Source organism: Pipistrellus hanaki (genome assembly GCF_964339955.1).
Source record: "Pipistrellus hanaki genome assembly, chromosome: 1".
Classification (NCBI taxonomy): Eukaryota; Metazoa; Chordata; class Mammalia; order Chiroptera; family Vespertilionidae; genus Pipistrellus; species Pipistrellus hanaki.
The window spans coordinates 49,352,138-49,372,877 of record NC_140503.1 but is presented as its reverse complement, the minus strand read 5'-3'; the positions used below and the strand labels follow the sequence as shown (position 1 = coordinate 49,372,877).

At 46.0% G+C, this 20,740-nt stretch overlaps 1 protein-coding gene across 2 annotated transcripts in view; it reads left to right on the top strand.

The window, feature by feature from the left end:
- The window catches only part of MYZAP (myocardial zonula adherens protein), an 87,051-nt gene that overhangs the window by 32,096 nt on the left and 34,215 nt on the right, over nucleotides 1–20,740 (top strand). For both annotated transcript variants that reach the window (XM_084878161.1, XM_084878162.1), the window contains exons 5-10: nucleotides 1,365–1,478; nucleotides 4,773–4,925; nucleotides 8,417–8,542; nucleotides 9,610–9,738; nucleotides 13,184–13,263; nucleotides 14,698–14,803. In XM_084878161.1, the coding sequence (XP_084734287.1) occupies nucleotides 1,365–1,478; nucleotides 4,773–4,925; nucleotides 8,417–8,542; nucleotides 9,610–9,738; nucleotides 13,184–13,263; nucleotides 14,698–14,803 (708 nt within the window). The remainder of the gene's footprint in view (nucleotides 1–1,364; nucleotides 1,479–4,772; nucleotides 4,926–8,416; nucleotides 8,543–9,609; nucleotides 9,739–13,183; nucleotides 13,264–14,697; nucleotides 14,804–20,740) is intronic.

Genomic DNA, 20,740 nt, shown 5'->3' with positions numbered 1-20,740 from the left:
AAGGAAGTAATTAATCATGATTCTTAATTGAGGGGCAAATTAGGAAAGGCAGTACCTAAGCAAATGAGACTGGGAGATTATTTTAGTGCATACCTTTTACACTTTTTAAAAGTTTGAACTATGTGACTGTTAACTGCATCAAAATTTAAGAAAAGACAGCCTTCCTCTGATTTAACCATGCTAATGCTTGTGAGAAAAATTTAAAAATATATATTTGTTATTAATAATCTTGAAGAAAAAAGTCCATGTGTCTATTACATACTCTCCATAAGAGTTAGTCATTGCAGGGCTGGAGCACAGTTACAACAGCCATGCATCCGAGTTTATGGATTGGCTGTGAGAGTATCTGCTTAAGTAAGACCTACTGCCTTCATTCCAGGGGCAGGAATTTATAAACACATCCACCCAGCCATTCTCCCTGGCACGTAGGAAGTGATTTGTAAAATATTCTCCTACTAATGGAAATTCACTTAGCTATCCAATGACAGACACTAACAACTTTAATTAATGCTAAAGGGTTGGATTTGCAAAGACGACTAACAGGTCTCTGCTCACCCTTGTTGTGCCATGCCGGAACTGTCACAGGAGCTTGTCTCTCTGCCTACAGCCTCCTCCTCCGCCAGGCCACACCACACACTGCAGCCAGACGGATTGCTAAACTGCTATGTGAACACACCCCAAACAATAGCACACCACCCATTCTGGGTCCTGGCGGGCTGCTCCAGCATTCTGTCCCATCCTCAGGGTGCACCTCCTTTTGTATCATGCTGGCTGATTTCTGTGGCTCTCACAAGGATCACCCTTGGGCCTACCCTGATCCCTTCACCTAGCTCTGCTGCCTCCCTGCTCCTCTCTAGCCAGCCCTCCTGTAAGTTTTAGCTCAAGATGGGCCTCTGATGAACTCTCTCAAAGTATCAAATGCACACTCCCAACTAATACAACCCAACAACAGCAGCAGCCACGAAACAACTCTTGAGAATGCCAAAGTATATTCTTTCTAGGGTGGGTAGAAAGAACAATAGAGCCCAAGAAGATATTCCAACTGGGTTTGATTCCAGCCTTTGGGTGCAAATTCCTTACCTTCTCTGATTCTGTTTCCTCCCCATAAAGGCCCATGTGTGGTTGCTACGTAGTCTTGTTGTGAGAGCTGAGGCCCAGTAGGGGAATGTGTACAAACTATCCAAAGGAGAAGTCTCCCTGTCTTTCTGGTCTCTGGGTCCTGCAGATGTGACTTTTTAATTTGAGGCTGTTCGTGAAGTGGTTGAGGTGGATGTGGCTGCTGTCAGGAGACAGTTCCAGCCCAAGCAAAGGTTCCTGGGGGTGTCTGGGTTGGCTTTGTGAAACTGTCTCTTCTCTCTGTCCAGGTTTCACAGGCTCAGAAGGATTACCTGGAGAATCACATCGAAACACAGTCGTCAGCCCTGGACAGCTTTAATACCACGAACTCTGCGCTAGCATCAGACTCCATCGACCTGCAGGTATTCCTCTCTCCCTGGTAGGTGGGGTGCTGTCTGTTGGAGGGCAGGCAGGCCTAACCAGAGTGGCCCCGGGCCTTTGTAGAAACACAGAATGTCCTCAGCTCCTCACGTGGAATCCTTTAAGCTTGGCTACAGTGAAGGCCATGCAGGGGAGACAGAGAAGGAAGCTGAAGGTGGTGCTTCCAAGCTGAGCCTCTGAACCTTTGTGTTGCAGTTGTTTTCTCTCATTAAAATGGGGGTTCAGTCCTGAGTTTCATGCTGAATATGTCTCTTTATCCTCTAGATCCCTGAGTGGTCTTAACTGTCAGTGTCATCAGCCCTACCCCCTGCAGCCCTGGTTTTCAGGAAGTTCCACCCAATCACAGGAGAGGAGGCAACCTGTATTCATGTCTCTCTGTTTAGCACTTTTTCCTAATATAGAAGTTATTTTTCATGAAAAGAAATGATATGCATTTAAAAAAATCTCTTGTAGCACCAGACAGGTTAAAGGAGGTCCATGAACCTGTTTAGGGATCCTTTCTCTAAAGCCTCACAGTCTTACATTTGTGCAACTGAATGTGTCCACCCCTTAAGAGGCTTGCTCTCTTGACTAATTTGATTTGCTGGGAGTTTACCCCTCAGATGCTGCCCATTGCTGTTCTTCCAACTGAGCCCCACCCCCATCTAACATGCAAATCAACTTGAAAATGACCAAAACAAAGCATATATTCTCCTGAAGCTGTGTTCCTTGGGTTTAGTTTTTTTGTGTGTTTTTAAAAATATATATATTTTATTGATTTTTCACAGAGAGGAAGAGAGAGAGAGAGTTAGAAACATCGATGTGAGAGAGACATCGATCAGCTGCCTCTTGCACACCCCCTACTGGGGATGTGCCCACAACTAAGGTACATGCCCTTGACCGAAATCGAACCTGGGACCTTTCAGTCCGCAGGCCAATGCTCCATCCACTGAGCCAAACAGGTTTTGGCTTGGGTTTAGTTTTTAAATATGCAAACATTAGTTTCTGCCTCACCTCCAACTACATGTGGCTCTTATCTTTCCCCCCACCTCTTAAAAGTTCCATAAGCTATTTCACATCCTCTCTGGTTCCATATAAATAACTTCTCAGATAAGCAAACAGATTTCCATGTTAGGGCTACCCACTTCCCCCAGGACCCGGTGTTCTCTAATAACAGCTGTGGGGCAGCGTGGCCGCAAACAAAGCAAGGCCAGTGTCCCACCGCGGGCCTGGGGTGGGCCTCTTGTTTGGATATGTCTGGGAGCCCGTGTCTGGTGGGGCCTCTGTGTCCCACCCTTTTCCTGGCTCTCCAGACCGCATGCCCATTCCCCTGGCCTCAAGCCAGGCCCTGCTCCATCCAGCAGCCTTTGTTTTCCCTGACTCCAGCCATCCAGGGGGCTCCCTCTCCTTTCCTTTTGGACATCTTATTCCCGGCCAGCTAGGAGATGCTGTACCTTACCTGATTTCACTCCTAGCCTGTATCTATGCTGTTTCTGGGTTTTCTTCCCCATGATCCTTCTGATTTGCTATCTTGCTGACACTCCAGGCATTTACTTTAAGAGGTCAGCTGTTAGGACATGGCCAACCGTAGCCCAGGTACTTGACTGATTCCTGGTTATGGGTCCAGCCTCTTAGTCTTGGGCAGACAGAGGAACCTTATAAGGAAAATATTGAAAACCATTATTAAAAAGGAGGAGAAAAGGGGGAGGAAGAAAAAATAGAGGGGAAAAAAGGCAGTAAAGAAAGGCATGATCTCACCTGAGTCTGACTATAGTTGGCTTCTTACTTCTGCAAGATCCTAACCTCTTCCATTGTCCATTGTCCGTTATACCCTCTTTTCATTGTTATGTACAGCCAGACCAGACCTTTGGTCTGATTTCATAAAACATCAGAGCTGGAAAGAACTGTGGAGATGATCTCCAGACCCCTTGTTCATATATAAACAAGACTGAAACCAACAGGGGAAAATGACTATCAGGTATCCAGCTAGTGGCAGAGCCAGGGCTAGAACCTGGGTCTCTTGGTCCAGAGATAGATTCATGAGCATATGAGTATCTATAAGCATCTGTAGAGCTGGTGGGACTTGGAAAGGGTGGTTGGGCCACGTGGTTTCTGTTCCTCTGGCAGCTTCAGTGTTCTGTGATTCCATGCTTCCAATGTCTCCAGTGTCTATTACCATTGAAAAAAAATTTTTTTTTCTCTCATTCAAGTATGTTTAGAAATTAGGCTTTTTATTTAATTGGAGGGTAAGGCTTTGGGGTATTTCAGAGACTGATCATCTACAAAGATGACAAAGGGTTGAGAAAGTGTCCAACACCAGATCTGATTTTAAATGATAGATGACCAGGGTTGCTGCAGGGAGGTGCTCAGAACTCAGGGTCCAGTGGGAGGCATTGGGCTCTGGAGAGAGGGTTAACCAAGTAGAACATGAAGCATTAAGGAGCAACACTCTTTGTTTAAACATTCTTGCTGCAGTGGGTGGCCTGGAGCAATAATCAACAGGCGTTTGACACTTGTCAGGCACTAGTCTGAGTCACTGACCTTGTTCCCTGGTCCTCCTTCACCACCACCTCCTCTGCCCAAGAGCAGAAGGTGAAGCAATGCAGGTGTACAGCAACCTCAGCCGCATTGTCTCTGTCCCTGCAGGCAGTCAAAAGTCCAAAAGTGAGGGCCCCTGCAAGGAAACAAGGAAAACATTTCTGTTCTACAAAACACATATTTTATTTTCTGATTTCATTGTGGGCATTTGGGAGGTATAGAAAACACAGAGAAGAAAATAAATATCATCCATAATCCTATTACATATGAAAAACCATTATTTGGATTTGGATGAATTTCGTGCTAGTGTTTTAAAATTTTCTCTATATAAACAGATTTGAACAAACACTTATACATTTTTTCCCCCCCAAATGAGATTGTTCTATTCTTACTGTTTTCAAACCCATTGTTTCCCCATGTGAAATCATGTATTATGAACACTTTCCTTGGAAAGTCTCCATTTTAGTCTATTTCCGTCCATCCTAAGCAGTGGCAGCAGGCACTGGCAGCAGTGGTGGGGTGTTATGGGGGAGGTTCTTGGTCCATCCAAACACAGGGCTACAGAGCTCTTGACCACCAGGGGGGACCTCAGCCCCTTAAATACCAGGGTTCCGGGTTGGCATCTCGGTGGCCTGGCCTCTATTTCAGTGGTTAACAACAAAGATGTCCTAGTGCGCGCACGACTCTGGTCATGTTTTCTCACACCACGAGATCTGTGTTTTTTATTTATTAATTTTTAAAACTTTTCACCCCATTAGAAAACGCTTGTGGATGTCACTTTGGAAAATAGCAACATTAAGGATCAAATCAGAAACCTGCAGCAGACATATGAAGTGTCCATGGAGAAGCTGCGGGAAAAGCAGAGGCAGTTAGAGGCCGCACAAGTTGAAAACCAGCTGCTGAAAATGAAGGTAAAGTAGGGTGGGGCGTAGATTTTCCTACTAACTTTTCTCTTCTGTACTTCTCCTCTCTCCTCCCATCTCCAACGCTTCCATTTCCTTTTCTATGTTTTCTTTGTTAAATTTTCTCACCCTTTTGTGGTCAACCCCAGAGGGCTTGGCTTACAGGCTCTAGGAGGTTTCTGGATCACAAATATCAGTCCAGATTGGGGTGCCCCATAAAGCCCCCACTGGGCGCTCCTGCCGTGGGCCCTGTGGCCTCAAGGGCTGCTGAGACAGTCACCCTGGCACTGCTGTCAGTACTGAGAGGCACTTGGGATGCCCTCAGGTCTTCAATTTCAGCAGCTTCACTGATCAGATTTTCTCTGAGGCCCTAGCTTTTCTGTGTGGTTTGACAATGAAGAGTTGAAGGGCACACAGAAAGACAACCGGTGGGTGACCAGGACTCTGGGCAATGTCCCTCTAGCTCATCAGGCTGTGCTTAGTCCACTGCTGGGCTCCTAAAGCCCTCCCACATTGGAAACCTACTTTTGGCCCATTCCGTAGTGAGTGTTTACTGTGTGTCTGCCTGGACGTTCCTGTTTATTCCAGGGCTGGCATCCGGCGTCTGGCGCCTGGCTACATCGTTAGGCAGTTTGGCAGACTGGCTTTTTCTAAGGAGACCAAGCCCCTGAATCCAGCCTATAGTTGCCTGTTTTAGAGACTAATGCTTTACTTGACCCCCAAATAAATAAAGTTTTAGGAGTCAGAGTGTTCCACATGACCTGGATGCAGAGGAAACAGGACTCGGGTGACCTTTCTGAAGTCCGTGTTTGCAGTGGAAATGGCGGGCAGGGTTGGGTCTCTCTCAGCTGATGACAACCCTGTTCAGGATTTTTCATTTTGTGGCTTCTGGGTAGTGACAAGTGCCTAGTGACAAGAAGGGGGGGTTAGAGGGCATCTTTGCTGTAAACATCGTGTAACCCATTGAGGTTTAAGTATACCTTACTTATCCAGGGTTACATATCCAGCAGACTCAGCATTCTGGAACAAGCAGTTGCTGAAAGGAAGGGCTGCAGACAGCATAAAGTCAATGGTATGAAGTTCACAGCCAGTGCAGGGCCACCTCCACCCAAAGCCTTGCCTGCCCACTACTCCACTGACTTTTCTCATCTCCTAAGCTGGGTCTGCCCGAGCCACGAGGAGCCCCCAGCTTAGTGTTGCCAAACCAGGTGGGAATGTTTCCAAATGCAACATTTGGGGAAGCACAAGGGTATGGAAAGGATGAGTCCAAATTTCTCACAGGAGCTTAAGTCTTTCCTAGTGATTTATTGGTTAGTGCAACAATGGGGCAGCTTCAACTCCATGTGGACAACTACTCTTCTGCAACTACTATGTCTGCTTTTCTGACATAGTATAGTTTTTGTAAAGTAACATATGAACATACAGGGGGGAGGGAAGTCAAACAATATGAAAGGTAATCTAGAGATATGCCCGCACCATTTTACCTTCCCAGCAGCAGGGTAAGAGGGTTCCAGTTTCTCCACATTCTCACCAGCGCCTGTCACTGTTACCTCACTGCTGACGGCCATGCTGGTGAGTGGGCAGTGGTTCCTCACTGTGGGTGTGCACATCCTTGCCGACGAGTGATGTTGGTCATCAGTTCTTGTGCTCAAGGTCATGGTCATCTGTGTCTCTTCTTTGGAGTGCCTGTCAGACTCTTTGCCCATTTTTAAATTGGGTTGTTTATATGTTATTATTGAATTATAATTATTCTTTATATGTTCAGGATACAAGTTACTAGATATGTGATTTGCCAATATTTTCTCACTCCCAAATATTTTCTCCCATTACTTTATTGATGGTATTCTTTGAAGCACAGAAGTTTGTTGAAAGGTCTCAAAGAATTATCTCATGTTTTCTCCTAAGAGTTTTACAGTTTTAGCCTTTGCATATAAGCCTTGGATCCATGTAGAGTTAATTTTTTACGTGGTGTGTTAGGGGTCCAGTTTTATTCTTTTGCATGTGTCCACCTGGTTCTGCCTGCACCATTTGTTGAAAAGTCTACCTTTTTCTGATCAAGTGGTCCTTGATAGATAATTTTTTGAAGCTTAATATTTTATAACAGGGAAATTATCATTTTGCTTCCAAGTCAATGCTACAAATAAAACAAAGTATATTCAGAAATAGAATATTTATATCTGTAATATCCCCTTTCCATTTCTACTTTTTCCTTCCTCTTCCAGATAACCTTTTAATTTTTTAACTTTATAGTTTATTAGTGACCTAGTATGCAAAATTGTGCAAGACTCAGACCCGAGGGAAATCGCGAAAGACCTGGGACCCCAAACCCCGCTGGGCTGCAGGACTCCCCAGAGTTCCACCCAAGTCCCAGTCCAAGTCCCCGCCCACCCACGCATGCCTCGCTGCACATGCAGCCTCCTGGTGACTGGTCTTTGGTTGTTAACGGCGTTATGACCACTGCGTTTTTATAATATAGATTCTACTCTGACCCAATTCTAATAATGTAGTGATCTTATTTCTCAGCCCACACAGAATACTTAAGGCTTAAAAAGAACATATCTTTCTGGGTTCTATTAGGCTGCAGGGGTCCTCAAACTTTTTAAAGTGGGGGCCAGATCACGGTCCCTCAGAGAGCTGGAGGGCCGGACTATATGAACTACTAATTCCTACTGTAACACCTCGGCTGCGCTCACTGCCCAAAAAACCTGGCGGGCTGGATCAGACTCCTCTGCGGGCCGCATGTGGCCCGCGGGCCGTAGTTTGAAGACCCCTGTTAGGGCATGGGCCTATTATGCAGAGGAAAAGGTTTATTAAAACCTTTATCGGATGAAAGGGAACTTTAGTTCCCGGCAAGGAGTGGTTAAAAGATAACTTTAATAATAAACAATACATTTTCGTTATAAATGTTTTTACTTTTCATAAATAACTCAAAAAATAGAGAAGATAGAGGCAAAAAAAAAAAAGTAAGTGCCTGCAGAGCTGAATTTAAATGCCCAAAAAAGCTCTGGCCAGGAGACCCCACTACGGGAATTTAAATGCCGTCTTTTAAAGGTTAAGACTAATAGAATAAAAAAATAGTCAAATTTCAGAATCAAAAGAACATCAGGCAGGAAAAATCATTGAAGAATGGGGTTAATAACACAGTGGAGCATAGACACATTTTATAGAGCATTCAATTTAAAAATGCTTACATTTGGGAGGCCGGTTTAATACTTAGATTAGTTTCTACCTCTTGAAAAATTCACTCACGTGGAACACTTTTCCTGATAAGATCAAGTATGTTGGCATAAGGTGCCACGTTTTAGTTTCTGTGCACCTGTTCACCCACTTCCTCCTGCCTCCGATGCCTTTGCCTGTGAGTTCCCGCTCCCTCTGTCTTCTGCCGAGCCCGGGCCGGTGGGTCCCTTCCTCTGTGTGTCCACCTGTGACACGTACAGAGTGAAAAGGGCTGATGCCCTGGCACCAGCAAAGCTGCCGCTCTGACACAGGTGTCTCTGTAGGTGGAGTCATCCCACGAAGCCAACGCCGAGGTGCTGAGAGAGATGACCAGGAAGCTGTACAGCCAGTACGAGGACAAGCTGCAGGAGGAGCAGCGGCGGCACAGCGCCGAGAAGCAGGCACTCCTGGTACGTCATGGTGCGGAGGACAGAGCAGAGCAGGGTTTTGGGTTCATTATTGTTGCTGAGGTTCAACACGGGGGTGGGCAAAAATAGGTCACAGTTGTTCATGTGGAAAATAATACAAGAATTAATAAATCATAATACAAGAATAAACTCTGTGTTTGGCGTGCTCACAACTGTATTCCTACCTGTGCCCCACCCTGCGGTAGGGTTTCTGGCTGGAGGTGAGTTGGTGGACTCACTACTGGGTGAGGGCACAAGGAATTTATTGTTTGCTCATCCACTCCCTTCCCTTCTCCTTTCCTTGACTCATCTCTCTCCCTTCTCAGAATAGCCCCCAACCCCTGGCTCTAAATACATCCCTTTTTCTAGCTAATCGGATCATTCTTTTGCCAGCATCCAGGCAGGTCCTGCGCCCGCAGCTGTGTCCGTTCTCTCTCCACTTGCTCTTCTCTACCTGGAATTTCCTCCTTCCTGTCCCTGTTCCAACCACATTCCCTAGGAGCCGAGAAAGTGAGGGCCTGCCATTCCCACCGCCGGCAGTATCCTGCCTTTGGGAAGCCCGCATGCTCTCCCCACCCTTTGCGTGGCCTTCTCTGTACCCGTTATCGGAGAGGGGCTGTATGCCTCACACCTTGGCTTCCCTAGGATAGCATACGTTTCTTGAAGGCGGGGACTCCAGGTCTGCTCTTACCTACGTCCTGTCCTTACGGGCGTCTTAAATGTGCCGATAGATGGACTGAGCTGGTGCTTTGCAATAAGGGAGAAAGACGTGGGTATTCTGCATTCAACTCCAGCTCTGGCTTTTATCCCCTTCACGTTGTTGGCACATACACTGACATTCTGAGTGTCTAGTCAAGGGCTAAATAACATTCGCAGGCTCGTTTTATACATAAGGACTCAAGGGAAAGAAAAAAAAGGGGGGGGGGGAGAAGGAGGGAATGACGGCTTATTAAAAAGCCACGTGATGCACCTAAGCCCTAACGTCATGCATAAGAGGCTTCATTAGCAACACCAGGTTGGTCATCTGGGGTCTCCATGGCTCTGCTGAGGATGTGTGTTGCTTTTTGCAGGAAGAAACCAATAGTTTTCTGAAAACGATTGAAGAAGCCAATAAGAAGATGCAGGCGGCAGAGATCAGCCTGGAGGAGAAAGACCAGAGGATTGGGGAGCTGGACAGGCTGATCGAGCGCATGGAAAAGGTAACAGACACAGCTCCAGTCTATTCCACTGGCCCGGATGCCCGGCTTTTCCACAGCCCCCTGAAGGCCTGTGTGGAGGCCTCAGACGCCTGCAGCACTGATACCTCTCGGCCCTGCAATGTGTGAGTTCAAAGAAAAGACCACACTGTCAAAGTATGGGAAGTCCACAGAAGTTCTAATTTTCCCTTGGTGACCATTTTGATGCTTTAAAAAGCGATACATTTAAAATTATTTACAAAAATGAATATTTTAGTGGCTCTGCTTTGCGGGGGCCTCAAGCATGAACTTAGCTGAATGGTCAAGTCCTATTTAGATGTTACATCTGCCCTGCAAGCCTGTTGCTTCTTGGAGTGTGTCTGAAGGTGGCTTTTCTCTGACACCCCACATTTCAGAGTTGGGGGGCAGCACATTTCTTTGTGGGTGGGGACAGGGGCTGTGTGGAGAAGGCAGGTGCTCAGCTGAGATCATGAAGCCTAGAGAAAGGGAGGAGGCCAGAGGTTAAGCAGAAGTGGAGAAAAGGGAAGAAAGAGAGGAGAGAAGCAAGAGAAAAGGAAGGAAGGGAGGGGAAAAAAGAGGGGCCTGTGACCTTGAGCAGGGGACAGCTGACTTCTGGGGGAAGGGGAGTGGCTGAGGGAAAAGCCTGGGACTGGTTTCTGGAAAATGGCTCTCTAGCCACATGTGAGTTTGCAGAACAGTGGTGACCTGCCGGGACCGTGACTTATCAGCACCCAGCACTCATGCTGGGTACCGAGATTCTGATGATGGTGGGAGGGGGGATGAGGACGTGAGCAAGGCCAACATCTGGGCTTCTGAGTGATTCTGAGAAGAGGTCTCCTTACCCCCATGTCTGCAGCTTACGCCTCTCCCCTGACAAGCTGAGGTTGAGCCTGAGTGGGAAGGGCATTGGATTCAGTGCCATGGACCTTTGGCCTTGCTGGGGTTCCCCTCCGAGGGAATATCGTTATTTGGGAGGGACTTGAACACTGAAGAGTCAATGACCATTTCACCTCTCCCCTGGAAAGCAGAACCCTGTCTTTTATTGAAGAGAGGATGTGAGGTGGTTAAGACCATTGTGTTGGGAGGTGGTGACAGTGAGGATCAGGCTGCAGAGGCGTATTCCAGGACTCGGGAGGGGAGCGGGCTCCTACAAGAGCAGAAGATGCCATTCTCACACACGCTCCCTCCAGGTGACGCTGTCTCTCAGGACAGAGAAGCAAGGTCCCCGTGGTGGTTCAGAATATAGGTTTTGCAGTGAGACCGACCTAGGGTTTGAGTCTTGCCTCGCTTTCTAGTTGTGGGCAGTGAATTGACTTTTCCAAACTCGGTCTCCTCTTCTGTAAAATGCTGATAATCATGATTCTTTCTTTGGGCTTTGGGAGGAGGAATGAGGAAAATCTATGGAAAGTCCTAAGCACAGTGCCTGGCGTATACCCAGCAGGGCCTCAGAAATTGGGGGCTGGCGCTTTTATTTTGTTACAGATTTGCTTAAATGTCTGCCCCAAGTCAGCCTTTTAAAGCTGGATCTGTTTTTGTTTGTTTGTTTGTTTTTTTGTTTTTTTAGCTTATCTTCTTCGAACCCTTGAGATTCTGAAAGTTTTCCGTTTCCCCCTCCCCCCCCGCCCCTCCCGATTTCCATGTGGAACTGGAATGAGGGCTTTTTCTTTAGTGGTTGAAAATGTATTATCTTCTTTTCCATTTAGGCTAGAGAAATGTTTGCTTTATTAGCTAAGATTAGGAATACCGATTGACTGCCCTTTCCCCTTCAGGGGTAAATCTTTGAGAGCAGGAATTGGGCCACATCTGTGTCACACCCCTGTGGTGGTGTGTGTGTCCTGCTCAAGGACAGAAATGTGTTTCTGAATGGCTTCTCTGCTATATACCTCACTTTGTCGCCTCTCTCTCTTATTTATTTATTTATTTATTTTAATTTCTTTATTGATTAAGGTATCACATAATAATCCTCATCCCCCCATTCCCATCCCAAACCCCTCCCCACGTATGCCCCACACCCCCCTGTTGTCTGTGACCACTGGTTAGGCTTATATGCATTGTTTCTCTTTTTGAGTATGGTATTCAGAACACTTTTCTTTGGTCGGTAACATTCTTTTAAAGAGTGTGTTCTCCCAGGGACCCCCTGCAGGACAGATAATGCTCTGTGCCTTGATCTGGGTGGTGGTTTCCCCAGGTAATCAAGTGTATACAAATGTAAGAAATGATTGGGCAGTGTGCACATAAGATTTGTTCAACCTCAATTTAGGAAATTATCGAACTTTTAAAGTATGCTCCACATTAGGCCTTGCCCTAGTTATGACAGCATCTTTGGGGTGGTTGAAAGGGGAGCTCACTTGTGAAAGGTTCATCATTGTTATTTCAGGCCTGATGTAAACTTCCGGCCCACCGCCTACCATGTGGGGGCAGGGGTCATCCTGCCCACGCTGGGCAGCAAGAACATGCATTCCCTGTACAGACTGAGAAATAATAACAAAACCCGACCGGAAGCTGGTCTTCCTTTTTGACCAAATACATCGATGGTAATACTCTCTTCCTGCCAGGGTGGCTGCCTCCCAGTATACCAGGGCTTACAGCTCCAGAAGTTGTGGGACTTACATTTTCAAAGACTTGCTTTTAGTAATTGTGCAGGAAAGAGGTTTGGGATCTATCTAACAAGTAAGAGTTTGTTAGGGGGGGGGGGGAGGGGGGCATCTCTGAGATGTGAAGCTCCAGAGGAGAACCATTTCTGGCCTTTTCTAACTTCTCAGACAACTCATATTCCTGGGCTCATGGCCCTCCCCCAGCTTTGAAAAAGCAGGCAGCATTTTCCAATCCCTGTTTCTCTCTGACTCCAACCCTCCCTCCAGGAAGGGCCCAAATGGATAATCCGGGGTAATTTTCCGTTAACTTTTAATCACACCCGCAAAGTTCCTTTTCTCAAGTAACGTGACATATTCGCAGGTTTCAGAGGTCAGGCTGTGGACATTGCTGGAGCTGTTGTTCTTATGACCACAGTATATTTTTACAGGTGAACATACCTTTGTAAACAATCCCCCCCCCCCAGGCGAGTCTATGGGCATTTATAGAGCCTCTTTAGCTGCTGCAAAAAAAATAATCAAGAATTTTACAGTATCACAGGCCACTGATATAGAGTATTGATGATCATTATTTAGAACTACAAATTTCACAAGGCATCTGAGCCTAGGCTGGCAGAATACTGTGAATGGCTTTATCCAAGGTGCTTGTCTCTAACTCATAAATACGCCTAGAAACACACACCAGCAAGTGTTGGCATTTCTGAGCTTCGTTAGGACCCTGGTTAGTGGGCGTGTAAAACTCACAGTGTGTTTCATATGGACATGAGCTCACCAGTGCTGGCGTCGACTGAGGTACACATTCTCTGTCCCGCTTGGTTCAATCCATTGGTGAACATGCCGGTGTCTGTCTGCTTTAGGAACGCCATCAGCTGCAACTGCAACTCCTAGAGCACGAAACAGAAATGTCCGGGGAAATAACCGGCTCTGACCACGGAAGGTAGGACACAACCCCCTTGATCCTGTGATGGGTTTTGATGGTGGACGTTCTGTGTGTGTGTGTGTGTGTGTGTGTGTGTGTGTGTGTGTGTGGGCTCACTCGGTCCTTTCACTTTCCACTCTCCTGGTCATCTCTTCCTGCAGAAAACAGTGCTTGAGAGCTTCCCGTACGGAGCTGGTTTCTTTAGAAGCCCAACAGCCACATCCTACAGCCGTGGCCCACATTTCAATGTTGCACTGTCACAGTGCAAAAGTTCAGTCTGCCAGTGTTCTCCGCAACCTTGAACTTCACAGGATGCACCTTGTTGATGAGAAAACATCAACTATGATGAATATCGTTGCCATGGAAGCTAGCTTTGAAATGTCTCTCTGTGTTTCCAAACATTGCTCGGTCAGATCTTGCCTCACTCCCTGTCTCTGAGCGTACAGAGCTCTGCGTGGAAAATGCAGAAGTAGTGCGTGGTCTCTTCCAGGAACCAAAAAAGACCACGTGTGGCCCCTTAGCGAAGGGGAACAAGGTTGGGATGGCTTGAGCATTTGGGGCAAGTTCCTTATCCTCCCGAGATCTTTGCCAATCTCGGAAAAGGGAATTCTTTCTTAGAGGAGGAGGGGGTTGTGATGGTTATGACAGCGTCCATCTCACTGGGTTATTGTCATGAGGGACATGTTGGACGTACTGCCTGCCACATAGCATTTGCTGAAAAAAATGCTTGTTTTCTTTCCTCTTATGCAACTTGCAGAGTCTTAGGGGTCTTGCTTGGTCTTTAATGCAGCACCAAGGAGAGACCTGGCAGAGGTGGAGAGCGGTGAGCTCACCACCAGACCCTGCACCAGTGGTCCGGTCCAAGGCCCTCCATCTGCTGGGTCCTTTGGTTTCTTTGAAGCCAGAGAAGTTAGAGAATAGTTTTTTTCTATTTTCCAACCAAAGTGTGAAATGTTGTACAATGTAGTTCAGTTCGTTTTGCTGAAGAGAAGGTCTGTCAACAGGTTTCCCATTCTCCCAAAGTAATCTCATGTACAATAGAACAAGGATAATTCTAGACTTCCCACTCTGTTGGGAGCTCTCAGTTCAGATATTCCATTGTGTTGCTAGATTCCTCTCCTTCTCTGTTCCCTTAATCAACGTAATTTACTGGCTGTTCCTATATCGTATTAACTCTAAAACAGACAGCCTCTCATACCTGCACGTGGTACCAGCAGATTCCCTCTCGGTGCCTGGAAAGGGTAACTGTCCTTATACAGAGGAAACTTACAAGGAGCATGAAAAGAGCCCTCTGTTCCTTCCACCATGAGGTGGTTGCTTGAGGTAATCACCTAGGACACACATCTTGGCATTCCCTCCTTATTTTTGGCATCATTCCTTCCCAGCGGGGACTCTCGGTGCCGTGCACACCTGTGGCATGGGACTCAGTGGCTCTCTCCTCTGTTGTGTTAGGTATCAGCAGCTGGAGGAGGCGTCAGCCAGCCTCCGGGAACGGATCCGACATCTGGATGACATGGTGCATTGCCAGCAGAAGAAGGTCAAGCAGATGGTTGAGGAGGTAAGCACTGGTCAGCCGTCATGGGCCGGGTTGCTTCCTGTGGTGGGAACATTTCAGCCCTGCAGCCAGATTTGACCTCAGCCCAGTGTTCTGGGGCTCACAGCGAACTCGCTAAGATCACTTCCGTCTTGGCTCCGAAGGGAATTTCCTTGTATTTCTCCCCACCCCTGCTGACTATCCCTCTAAAAGAGGGTCTTCTCTAGAACAGAGGGTGACAGTTAATAAGCCATGAGGTGCAGGGCATAGCTCACCCATTCTCAGAGGACAGCAACACCCAGGGAGCAAAGGGAAGTTTGACAAGGAAAGTTTAATTCAGCTCAGGTCTCTACACTGCCCCCTACTGGTTTCCCCTGGCTACTACTTGCCCTTTCTTCATTTCTGGTGTGTCTCTCATTCCCTTTTCCTGTCTGTTCCTTTCTCTTTCTTCTGCCTTCTCCCCTCATTCTCTGCTCCTATTCCTGTTTCTTCTTCATATTTTCACTTTTCCACCATCCTTTCTCTTCTTAAGTGCCTATGTGTGAAACCAAGTTGTAGGTTTTACTATATGCTGGGCATAGTTTATTATTCTATTTTTAAAATAAAAAAACAGATAAGTTGAATATTTATATTCTCTAAGAGGAAAACAATTCTTTTAATCTGTGTTACTGTAATCTGCATCTCTTGTGGTGATTTCTCAATAGAAGAAAGTTTATCCTGTTGTAAAGCCAGTAACATATTATTGTAATTTTTCTTGCTCACTTAAAAAAAAAAAAAAAAATCAGACAGAAGCCCTAACTGGTTTGGCTCAGTGGATAAAGTGTCGGCCTGTGGAGTGAAAGGTCCCAGGTTTGATTCAGTCAAGGGCACATGCCCAGGTTTCGGGCTCAGTCCCGAGTAGGGGGCATGCAGGAGGCAGCCAATTAATGATTGTCTTTCATCATTGATGTTTCTATTTCTTGATCCCTTTCCCTTCCTCTCTGAAATCAATAAAAAATACTTCTAAAAAATCAGACAGAAGAAAAGAACAGTTAGTACTAACCGATTTATAAAAATTCTCTAGGGTCTAATTCTCTAACTTGCAAAGAAAAAAAAAATGGTTCAATTTAGTTAAACATGTGGTTGGCAGTGAAAAAAACGGGGGGAAAAAGTTTTTCCCTTTATATAAAGCACTACTCTGAAAAGTTACTTCTTTCATTATTGATTTACTGAAATTAAAAGTATATCTACTTCTAATACATAATTTACACACATGACACAAATAGAAGTTTAAAAGTATATTTCTTTGACTAACCTATAAACTGTTGGAGATATTAGTGGCATGGGCTTAAAGTCTGGGAGTTGAGAGATGGGGAGGGACATTGTTTTTTCTTGTGTGTAGGATAAACATATACATTAGATAAAATTTGCTTCCCAAACAAGGAATCCAATCACATGGAGTTGAATCCTGTGTGTATTATATTGGCTCCTGTGCCAGCCTTGGGAGCAGTAGAATAAAAGAACGGGCGTCTGAGGTTCAGAGGAGGCACCCATGCACGCACCTTCGCAGCCCCTTTGCACACTGTACAGGAGCATGGCCGGCATCAGTGATGGCAGATCCTGCCCAAAGGCACACTAGGTCAATGTCAGGAGTGTGTTTCCCAAGGAAGAGCATCAGCTGTCACAGTTAGCATCTCGGGGAGCCATGGCTGTCAGAGCATAGCTTTTCTGTGTCTGACTTTCACACACGTGAAGTCTAGGGCTGGGCTGTTCTCATTTCCCACCTGTGGCTCTACTGTGGAACACTGCAGTTCCCCCACCTTACCACAGGGTGGTGCTCTGTACTGATCTCATACTAATATTAGAGAACCAATGACTAAAACCTCAGACTGGTTGGCTTCTGATACGATTATCATTTGTAATGTTTATAATTGGTACCAAAATCAAGAGATGCTTTTAAAGAAGACATTTTCAAAGAAGTTTAGGATTCACTGTTATCTAATTTACTTCTGGAACATAATGGAACTACCAATTGGAAGAGAGTGGAGTGGGGGAATATCTATACATGAAAATAAGGAAAGATACAAAGATCACTGTCCACGTCCTGCTTTTCTTCCTGTGATTGGCTGACTCCAGAATGAGCTTCTCTAAGTCCCGATGATGTGGTCTGGGAGACCCAGCACTGGAATGAGATCACAGGCTGAAATTTAGGATGGCACCGTCAGAGGGCGCCTCACTCAGAGGCCTGCTGGATTTCTGCAGAGGATGGAGACTTAGAGAGAAAGAGGCTCTTTATTCTAAATGTAAACATCTAAGTCAAGTAGTAAGAATTAATGTGTCTAGTACACTGTGCTAACTTTACAACAAAAAGAATGGTTTAGAATCTTAATTGCTGTAGCCACTTATGTGAGTTATTTTTTAAGTTGGAAACATGGAAACAGGGATATTGACAATTGAGCACATTCAGAAGAGCAGAATCAGGTTGGAAAAGAGCTGAGAACTCTGGAAATTCAGGAATGGTTGAAGGCTTTGGGGAAGAGGTGGCCCAGGGGCCAGGTGTGAGAGCTGAATTAACATCTTAGATAATGGTCATTGAGAAGAGGGAATACATCTGTTTCCAGCAAGGCCAGGCTGGAACCACTGGGTGGCACTTAGAAAAAGGCAAATTTCAGCTCTGGGTTTAACATAACGAAGACATCCTATATACCGTATTTTCCGGCGTATAAGACGACCCCCCTAATTTTACAGTTAAAACATAGGTTTGGGCCTATATTCGCTATATAAGACTACCCCCCACTTCCGAGGCAACATCAGTTCTATTTTTAATAGACCGCCTCTCTGACTCTGGCCAATCTGAGCAGGCTTTTTTTTCGTTTCAAAAGTCGTCTTATACGCCGGAAAATACTCTAATTCAAACCTAATATGTTAAGTGTCCCGTCATCTGGTCATCTGTTCAACCAATCAAAGTGTAATATGCTAATTATATGCTAAGGCTAGCTCAACCGCTTGCTATGATGTTCACTGACCACCAGGGGGCAGACAGTCGGTCAGTAGGTTAGCTTGCTGCTAGGACTGAGCAAGACAGGCCAGATACACCCTGAAGCCCTCCCACTGTCCCTCCCTTGCTGGCTAACCTCACATATCCCTCTCCATCCCCGATTGTGCACCGGTGGGGTCCCTCAGCCTGGCCTGTGCCCTCTTGCAATCCAGGACCCTTCAAGGGATATCAGAGAGCCATTTTGGCCTGATCCTGCAGCCAGGCAGAGGGACCCCACTGGTGCACGAATTCGTGCATTGGGCCTCTGGTTTCTAATATTTGCTGCCCTGGAAGGTATTTAACATAAAAATATACCCGGCCTAGCTTTTGCAATCCGTAGCTCAGTAATTGATTTTCATTGTGTAGGACAGTATGTTTTAGTAAGAACTTGCACATATAAGAAAAGAGCAGAATGGGCCTTTTAGAAATGAAAGGTTAATATATGTCTTATGGAGCCAAGTACACTGGAAAAATGCAACTCAGAGAATTTTGTGTGAAGTGTAAGACCAAATACCGCCCCCACCCCCCCGCCCCCCCCCCGCCCCCAGACTAGATCTTTTTGGGGGTGGATGTCAGGGACTGGTGTCTCCCTTCATCACTCCTTCTTACTGGTTCTAACTCTGACAAAAAGAAAAAAATGAACTAGCCCTACAAGTGCTTCTTAGACTTTCAAAGGTTTTCCAGGAAATATGGAGGGACTGAAAAAAGTAGCTCTTGTGGGGAAATTCACTCATCCATCTGTCCACTAGCTACCTGCCAGCACTCTCCGTGCAGAGCTGACAGGTGGGGAAGCACAGGTGTGGCTCTGGATCTCCCGGTGGTGTCATCCGAGTTCCAGAGTGACCCTCCTGCTGGGGTGTCCTGCTTCTGTTGAAAAGCCACACTAGGATAGGCCCCATGCCTCAGTCAGGCTGCATTCTTGAGCTTGCCATGAAAGGAACCCAGGGCTCAAAGAGGAGCAAAGGGCAGGTCGGAACCCTGACACATCTTCAAGTGTTAAGTCTTTAGTTGGCCCTTCAGAGGGTCATTCCCACCTCTTTACCTATGCTGCTCACCAAAACCCGGGCTCCTGCCAACCACAGCGGTTTTTCTGCCAAGGGGAAATTAACTGTAGGAAAAAGCAAATTCTCATTTGCCTTCAAAAAGGGTAGACTTACATTTTTGCCAGTGGGAAGTGATATTATTCAGCTGAATACATAGTACTTTAATAAGAGTTCCTTTACCTTTTCTGCCTCAATCATAGGCATCCTTTTGTTTCATCGCGGCCTTCTTCTAATTTCCCATTGTGTTTGTGATGGGTGAAATGTTTCTTTCACCAGCAAGTGTCTGAAGAGGTTTCCTTTCAGATCCAGAGAAGGCGTTTTTCCGTCGAGTTTTCTTTTGCAGAAAGCGATTGCACCTCTGACCCCCTTGTATAATTTAGATGTTTGATGAGTGCACAGGTGCAAGGAATCGATTTTCTAATGCAGGCAGCACATTAGAATCACAGGGAAGCCTTAAAAAATTCCAGAACCCAGCAGATGGGAGTAGGAGGGAGGGACTGGCGATTGGGGGTGCTTTTGGTTGGTTTTTAAGCCCCACAAGATTCCAGCATACGACCCATGTTCCGGGCTCTTAAAACAGTGGCATGTGTTTCCATGCTGGGTTTTCAGGTCATCAGTGCATTTAGCCAGCCTCCCTCAGGAGCTGTTGTGCCTGAGGCGAGAAGCTGGCAGTAAAGCTGGTAGGAAGGGCTCAAAGGGAAGAAAGTGCGGGAGACAGGCCAGCAGGGACCAGGAGCACTGAAGTGGGAGGCTGGTCCAAGTGTGTGACCCTCTGAAGGCCTATCGGCCCCATCTAGACAGCTCCATCTAGAAAGCCCCATCGATGGCTTTCTCTTAATAGCTCTGCTGCCTGGTGGTGTCCAGGCAATCCAACTTCCCAGAGGCTATCCATGGCGACCTAGAGAGATGTTGTTACTAAGGCAGGTTTATTTAGGCCCACTTGTTAAACAGATAATAGAGACTTCGAGGGACAGAATCCATTTCTAATGGGAACCAAGAACTACCACTAACAAAGAGACCAAAGTGGTTCACAGGGATCCTCTTCCTGCAGTGCTTGTGTGTGCACATGTACGGCCTTGCTCTGGTTTAAATTACTCACTTCTGTTTACACAGAAGTCCTGACTTTGGCCACACTGGCCTTCCTTAGAAAGAAAAGAACACAATACCTTGTTGAAATACTAGTATTAACAGTGACTTCATCTCAAGTGTAAGACGAGGCAGAACATTTTTGCAGTTCCTAAGAAATGGTTTTGAAAGTTTTGATTATCATTCTTTAGATTTCTAAAGAGTGAATGTCTTGTTATAACTCTACAGTTTTTTGAGGAGACAAGTTGGATGAGGGAGAATAGATGATGAGTAACTCTTTGGGGAGTTGAGGTTTGAGTTACTAGTTTCTAGCTCTTGAGCCAGCCAGCAAAGCTGGGTTTCTCTTTTCTTTTTTCAAATCCCCATAACTTACTCTCAGGTCCCAAATCTGTGTGCACCCCCTTCATTAGAGACCCTGGAGAAGTAAGTTAGATGAAGGAGTAAACTTTATGGGTTTATAGTGAGAGGTACCTACACTGGGGATGAGCATGGACTTCCTAAAAGCAGACAGCCTGCATTTACTAGTTGTGGGACTTTCCAAAACTTAATGTTTCTTGTGTGTAAAACAAGGTTAGTCACAATATCCAAGAAGATTTTTGTGTAAGAGTTAAATGAGGTGATCTACAGTTGATTCTCGAACAACGTGTAGGTTACCCTATGCCAATGGTCGGCAAACCGTGGCTCATGAGCCTTACGCGGCTCTTTGGCCCTTTGAGTGTGGCTCTTCCACAAAATACCACTGTCTGGGTGAGCCTATTTTGAAGAAGTGGCATTAGAAGAAGTTTAAGTTTAAAAAATTTGGCTCTCAAAAGAAAT